This window comes from Copadichromis virginalis, linkage group LG14 (genome assembly GCF_057382275.1).
Source record: "Copadichromis virginalis isolate Kocher_CV1m ecotype Utaka linkage group LG14, C_Virginalis_male_GT1.1, whole genome shotgun sequence".
Classification (NCBI taxonomy): domain Eukaryota; kingdom Metazoa; phylum Chordata; class Actinopteri; order Cichliformes; family Cichlidae; genus Copadichromis; species Copadichromis virginalis.
Genome location: NC_140631.1, coordinates 1,044,193 through 1,051,529, shown reverse-complemented (window position 1 = coordinate 1,051,529; position 7,337 = coordinate 1,044,193). Strand labels below are relative to the sequence as shown.

The 7,337-nt window shown below is 43.6% G+C and overlaps 1 protein-coding gene across 1 annotated transcript in view; it reads left to right on the top strand.

Annotated features, from left to right (window-relative positions):
- The first annotated feature begins 922 nt into the window (after nt 1-922).
- a2m1 (alpha-2-macroglobulin 1) overlaps nt 923-7,337 on the top strand; it is a 64,571-nt gene continuing 58,156 nt past the window's right edge. The window contains exons 1-3 of the mRNA XM_085478945.1: nt 923-1,382; nt 3,103-3,277; nt 4,877-5,033. Of these exons, the coding sequence (XP_085335071.1) occupies nt 1,306-1,382; nt 3,103-3,277; nt 4,877-5,033 (409 nt within the window). The 5' untranslated portion in view covers nt 923-1,305. The remainder of the gene's footprint in view (nt 1,383-3,102; nt 3,278-4,876; nt 5,034-7,337) is intronic.

Here is a 7,337-nt window from a genome sequence, read left to right as displayed (position 1 = left end):
GTATTATTGTAGGGTCGACCTACAGTGAAAGGTGTCTTAAGGCGACTGATGTTGTGATTTGGTGCTGTATAAATAAAACTGGACTGAAGGTTTGATGAAAACTTTTTCAGTGCAATTACACAGATACAAACACAGGTCCATATTTTCTCAATAAGAATGACATGATTAATGGTGTCAACAGCTGCTGATGAATCAAATAAATCTAAAATTCCATTTTCACCTTTATCTAAGTGAATAAGAATAACATTAGTAATCTTGTTTCTGTGTTATCATTCTGTCAACAACGAGACTGGAATTTATCAAATATATTATTTCCCTTTAACAGTCCGGGGACAGCTCTGGCTGTAAAGTGATTTGAAATCAAATGAGAGAGACTGACTGACATTAGTCAGAAGCCAGTGGGAGGTAGAAATGCTTTAGGAATAATGTCAGCTAGAAATGTGGATATCAAGGAGATCTGTCATGAAAATCAGATAAAAGTCAAAGAACAGAACTGAGACCCTCGGCCAGGCTGACAGGCTCCGGGCTTGAACTGTGACCTGATACCACTGATCTTATCATCCAAGCAAACAAACAAACGAGACAGGGCACAACAATTAGGCTGAGTGGGATTAAAGAGTTTGCTGGTGGTAAACATTGGATTGGGCTTAATATTGCTCTCATCATTTGAGAAAACTTCATATCTCCTGCATGTGAAGGTAGTGCACGAGGACATTTGTAATTCTTGTGTTTAGTGTTTCTAGGGGGAAACGCTAAATGCTAAAACTCTGAAAAGCTGCAGGCTTTGGGGGACACAGTTAAGGTCCACAGAGCCCCTGCCTTATCTTTGTTGTTTTCAAAGCCCCGTTGACTGTTATTGGCCAACAGGTGCTCAAAGTGCAGGGTCATCTCGACTGTATCAGACCTCTCCACCCACTCTCGTCTCAGCCCCACTGGGCTTTCCTGAAATTCTTCAGAAACTCGAGCAGCAGACACTGTCCGCAGGCAGGACTCTGTGTGTGTGCGCGTGTAATTAGACTTTTGGGAGTCTTTCGGGAACAGGGAGGCGGCTGCAAAGGTCCAACGAGGTTGGGGGGAGTGACTCGGAAAGAGGGGGTGGCGGTGTTTGCAGTAAAAACAGCAAATCACTGTAGCAGACCCCCTCTCTTACAGCTACTTGGTACCACGCACATCCCTCGGTGTCTCCCCCTCTCTCTCTCTCTGGGTCCGGGCCCTGGGGTTGTAAGTCCGTCCTCCTCCTCCGGTGCAGTCCGGTTCGCTCCGCTCGTGTCGCTGCTCGCAAAGCACCGACTCTCCTCTGCAGCTATGGCACATGTCCTTCAGCTGTTTGCTGTCATACTCTCATCAGCTCTCGTGCAAGCATCGGCCTTGCTCAACGACACGTAAGTAAACGTATATTTCTAACGAAACTCATGCATGTCATTGTGCTAAAGTTTGGCTTGCCCCTCGCGCCAAGACGCGTCCAAATAGTTGCACGAGGTGGTGTTGGAAAAACTTTATTTTAAAAAAAATGTCACGCGCAGCGTCATCATGTATTTGTCACTCGATTCTGGTGTAATCACGAAAAACCTGCACATTCCACTGGTGAGGCAGAAAGTCCAGTGTGTGGCCACAGGACAGTGTTATGCAATGAGCAAAGACTATGTGTGTGTGCGTGCGTGCGTACGCGCATGTCCCATCTGCTACAACTTACCAGCATTTGATTAATAACCTGCTCTCGGCTTTACCTGAGTAGCGTGTAAATGGGACATGATTTCCATGGTACTGGAAGGCCGAATAACATTTTCCACCCTGACTTTTTTTGCTTGCTCTAAACTTTAATCATCATGGCTCGCATGCCTTTCATAGTTTACACTGGGAGTCAAATGACTTTTCATCATTGTGCAACTTTCTCCCTGGCAAAAACAGCATCAATATTCTCAGCAGCACCACCCAAAACGCAATTAAATGCGTCCTTTATTTCTCATTGGCAGCAGCAGGCCCCTGTGTGCCAAGCAGCGTCGACACAGAGAATCCAGCAGAGTGCTTCGTTAGAAGCTGATATCATGGCTGTTGCTGATGTTTTCCAATGTTCATTTGCACATGTAACTTATATGGGCCTTGTGTGGTTATTTGGATGAATATGTCCGCTGTGCAGGAAGGATGGCATGGGGATACAGGAGTTACTGGAACTCTGCTTCCCTTTTGATTCCAGGGCTGAAATAAAAATACTGTGCACACAGTTTCTGTAGACTATATGTGTTGTGCACAAGCAGGTACATTAAGAAGAAATTCATAATGGGGAGTATTTCTGTTACATACAGTTAGGTCCATAAATGTTTGGAAGATGACTGATGTTTTGGATACATTTGCCTCTCTCTACCACCACGGTGGATTTTAAAATAAAAACTGATGCTTTAACTTACAGTCACTTTCCTTCATTCACCCTTTTTCATTTACTGTGTGTTCACACACCATTCTCTATTTCAGCATAGTGTCTTTTGTCCTGTCTTCCTGTCTTTTTGCAGGCCAAATCAGAACTATAGCATAACTCTGGTTCCCTCCAGAAAAAGTAAATTGCATCCTTTTAACGTTTGATGGTGTTTTCCAGTAGTGCTTCCAGTCACCTGGCCGTGTAGTGTGCTTTGACAAACATCTGTGACAGAATGAGTCGCTCACTGAATTTCAGTGTGTTGCTGTAATCGGATGCTTTTAACTTCTCATGTAGCAGCTTGTTAGCACACTCCTTCTCTTAGAAGCTACATAATTCACATGCAGGGTGTTAACTTTTATATTGGAGCACAAGAAACTGGTTTTGTTTGAGGTTAAATCAGACTCTTTCACCTTGAAACAAAGACACAGATGATGGTTGTAGGATTTAACCCTGCGCCACACTCATTTAGTTCTTTAACTGGACCATTTATCAGCTAGCTGTAGCAACACGCTAGAAGTTTGTGCTTTTTAAACATTAGCGGTTATCTCTCTAAATCAAACGTGTGTTTAACATGGAGCTGGGCTGTACTTTTTAATGCTTGGCACTGTTTTTCTCCTAGCTTTTCACTTAAACGAGTGCTGACAGTTTGGGTTGTTTTTAATGAGGGTACTTTCTTCTTCTCCTTGCAGGATTTATGCAGTGACTGTGAGTTCGCGTGTGACTGCAGGGAAACAGGAGACCCTGTGTGCCCAAATTCACGGCCTGACTGGGCCTGTGCGCATGGTCATCGGCCTCACTGAGGGCTCTGTCACAATCTTAGATGAGCAAGTAAATGAGGACTTCTACCGCTGCCTAAACTTCCAGGTCAGATCCAAGAAAAGCACAAAAGAGCTTGTGAATACTCAGGCTCCCACTCTCCACACTTCCAGTTTCATGTGGGGGATAGTTCAGGATGAGTGGGGTCCTATTAGACCATAGCCCAGAAATACATATTTCACTGGGTAAACTTTTTTCTTCTGGAACATTTCATTATGTTTTCGATATAAAGCGATTGAAATTTTAATTGTAGCACTAACCACATGGAAGTTTCTGTTTGTGAATGAAATCTGCTTGGTGGTTATCCCACGCCATCACGCCAGAGTGTAAATCACACACGGACCAATCAGCTCTAGCTCCTAGTGTTTTATCCGTGAAACCAGCTTCCTTTTACAGTAATAAGTGTTCTCTTCGTTTCCTACACAGCTGCTGTAAACAAATATTCACTCTGATTCATTAAATACTGTCTTCAGAACGTCCTCTGGCTGAATTGCAGCTGTTTTTCGATGATGTACCTCCAGCATGACTAATCGTGAACAATGATTCGCGGTATTTACAGTATTTCACTTTTTAAAAACAAAACAAAAAGCTTTGTGTTGTGTTGTTTGTAGACAGTAAATGCACCAGCGTGGTTTCCAAGCAGAATTCCTATCACCATCCATTAAGCTAATGGCTTAAATCTTGGCACAAGTTTGGACCTAATTATCCTCCCGGCGCCATGACTGAGACTGCCAACCTCAGTGGGTTCTCTGCAAATTGCAGCTCTGCTTTATGTCACACCTCTGCTTGCTGTTATGCAACTTGCAGGCCTTGCTCCATATTGATGTGGAACGACCCGCCGACCCAAATAGCCTCTGTGACAGTCGCGCTTAGTTTCACTTTGTTCCTGCTATTTGGCCCTGTTGCAGGACTGGTTTTTGTCTCTAGGCACAAAGACTGCTTTCTGCCAGAGGCTAGCTATGTACCTGCATTCCTCTGGAAGCCAACCCTGCGCTCAGTCTCACAACACACATCTGAACACAACAGTCTTTTTGACATGTGTGGAAGTGGTTCTGGTCCTTGTTATGTAACAGCAGCATTAACAAGTGAAAACGTGCACAAGTGTGACAGCATTTCATAATTAACTGTGTGCAACATTGTTCCCTAAGAGCAGCACAGCTCAGATGGCTTTTTATGACACGTTTAATGCAAAAGTCATGAGCTGCCACACATTTTGTGTCCAAGGAAGCGGGCCAACACTGTCACTTTTTAAAGTGGTTTTCAGCATTAGTTCTTCAGACTTTCTGAAAGTCTTTCAATGTGTTTGGCTGCACTTTCACCCATTTGCAGTCCACGCTGTGTACCTGCCATTTTCAGTGGAATGTGTTTTATTTAGTTTTTCACTTTATTCTAACCTCTGACTCATTCATGCATGAAAAGGAGAGTAACACCTGGGACGAACCAATGTAGTCTACATAAAAAGGCTAAACTGGCAAAAACAAACAAAACAATTTAAAACTATATCTTGGCTGTTTGTTACTCAAAAATAAATCATTTCTTTGGGTGTGTGTGAAGACTGTTACACAGTGCTGTGGAGGAAAAGTACAGATTGTGCTCTGCATGAAACGTTTTCCATCTCTGACAAATGTGTGTTTGCTGGTGTTGCAGGTCCCTGCAGTACGCAGCCGAATTGTGGCAACAGTTTATGTCAATATTTTCCATGAAAAAAATCTGACGAGCAAGCATACCAAAGTCGTCATCGAGCCTCCAACTTTCATCCACATCGTCCGGACTGATAAGCCCATCTACAAACCTGGACAGACTGGTAGGTGGAGTGAGTGTGGAGGTGTTGGAGCTGTTGTGTTGTAGAAGGAGCGATACGCTACTGCAGCGCCGTCTCGTCTGCACTGCTTACCCATTCTGCTGTGCTTGCACATTTTTGGTCTGATATATCTGCATAATGCTGAGCCACCACTTAATAACTTGATAACTTGAGGGTTGTTGTCTGTTCAGTGCACAGAAGAAGAGTGCTTTCCTAGAGAGAGGCTGTTTATATTTAAAGTAGGAAAGGCCTACACGCTGAGTGGGTGAAGAGAAAAGGAGTTTATTTGACCACTTAGTGCCGTCGAGTGCTAGTGCAGGCTGCTAACTCCTGAATAAGTCTGTGTGTCTAAGTGTGTGAATGGGTGGATGACTGGATATGTAAAGCGCTTTGGGGTCCTTAGGGACTAGTAAGGCGCTATATAAATACAGGCCATTTACCATTTTTTTTAAGTCTGATTAAGATAAGATGATCTAGTGGAGTTTAACTTTTTTGGGTATTCTGCAACTCCTTATGACAGTAAAACAAGTTTATTTTATAATAGCATTGCCATAGTGTTTCAGTAAGGACTCACGACGACGTTATGTTTCACGAGTAAAAATCAAAAATGAATTTGACCCATATAACAGTTTATAAACTGGTGTCAGTCTCAACAAAATGAGCTTGTCAGTCAGCTTCTATAAACAAGTTCAAAGCTATAACCACAAGAATACTGTAACATATATATTTTTACCTAAATCAATCTGTCTCATGCTTTCCATTTGCAGACACAGGTGATCCAATCAGAAGTAACATTACACTTTACCGTGTCACTGTGAAATCGGCTTTCAGTTGGTATTATTTGGCCAGCTAAGCCACGCTCGCCAAATCGCACGTGGAATAAAACATGGATGTAGCTGCAGCGTCAGAAAAATGAACCCGATGCAGAAGAGCCTTAAACCTGCATTCTGTCTGACGGCCACCAGGTGGCAATAAATTTAGTCTGTTTTGGAAATCAAAAGCTACGTTCACAGTGCAGGCGAAAGCGCATCAAATCCGACTTTTTTGACCCTATGCGACCCGTATCCGAATTATTAGGCCAAATGTAAATAACAAAATAACTTTATAACTTAGAGCAAAATTGGGAAACGTAAAGTCCGAAACAGTCAAACATACTGCTGCTCTGGGTCTAAACAGAGCGCGTTGTGCGTGACGTCTGCTTTTGCGCATGCGGCCGCTTTGAGCGTTCACACTAGAGCGCGTTTGCTGTCGCATTTTATTTGTAGTGTGAACGAGCAGACAAAAAAAATCGCATTTGATCAAAAAATTGGAATTGAGCATCAAGACCTGCAGAGTGAACGTAGCCTTAGTCATACCACATTTGGGGGGTGACCGTGGAGCAGGGGGTTGGGAAGCGCGTCTGTAACCGGAAGGTCGCCGGTTCGATCCCTGGGCTCTCTGTCCTGGTCGTTGTGTCCTTGGGAGAGACCGCCTACTGGTGTTGGCCAGACGGGCAGATGGCGCCAGGGCAGCTGTGGCTACAACTGTAGCTGCCTCCACCAGTGTGTGAATGTGAGTGAATGAATAATGGAGTTGTAAAGCGCTTTGGATGCCTTGAAAAGCGCTATATAAATGCAATCCATTATTATTATTATTATTATTATTATTATTATTTCAAAACGGAAGATCATTGGCTGTGTCACAGTCAGACCCGCCTTTCCTCAACACATCCATCTTTCGTAACCAATGGCAGAACCACTCAGCTCAAGCTGAGGTGACGTCATCAGTAGCTAATCCTTAAAGATGTTTTGGTTTTTTTTGGTTTTTAATGTATTGCCTCCAACAATAGGCAAATACATGTTAAGATATATTTTTCTGTGTAAAAAAGGCTAACAGCAACCGTAGACTTCTCCGATACATATTCCAGGTCACTGAAACTCGGGCGGTGTTGATCTGATCAGTTAAGTATCAGACAGGGTTGTTAATGAAGGCAACAACCGGTGTGCTACAGGGACAACAATGAGCCAACTCCAAAAGGCGAAAGGTTTCACAGCTGAAGGTCACTGACGTTTTTCCCTCTTCATCTTTTCTGACTGTTCCACTAGTTTTGAATTTGGCTAGGGTCAGTGTCACTACTGATACCTATGGAACTAGTGTTATTGGTATTCCAGTATTATAATTGTCAGGTCCACCGCAGGTGCCCAGATGAGCTTCAGGTTCAGCCTGAGCACATGTGACAGTTGTAAAAGGGTGTGGGCTAGCTGTGGAGAACATGCTGCCTGTAACATTGTTCTGCATGACTGGAGGCGTATCCATGGAGGGACACAC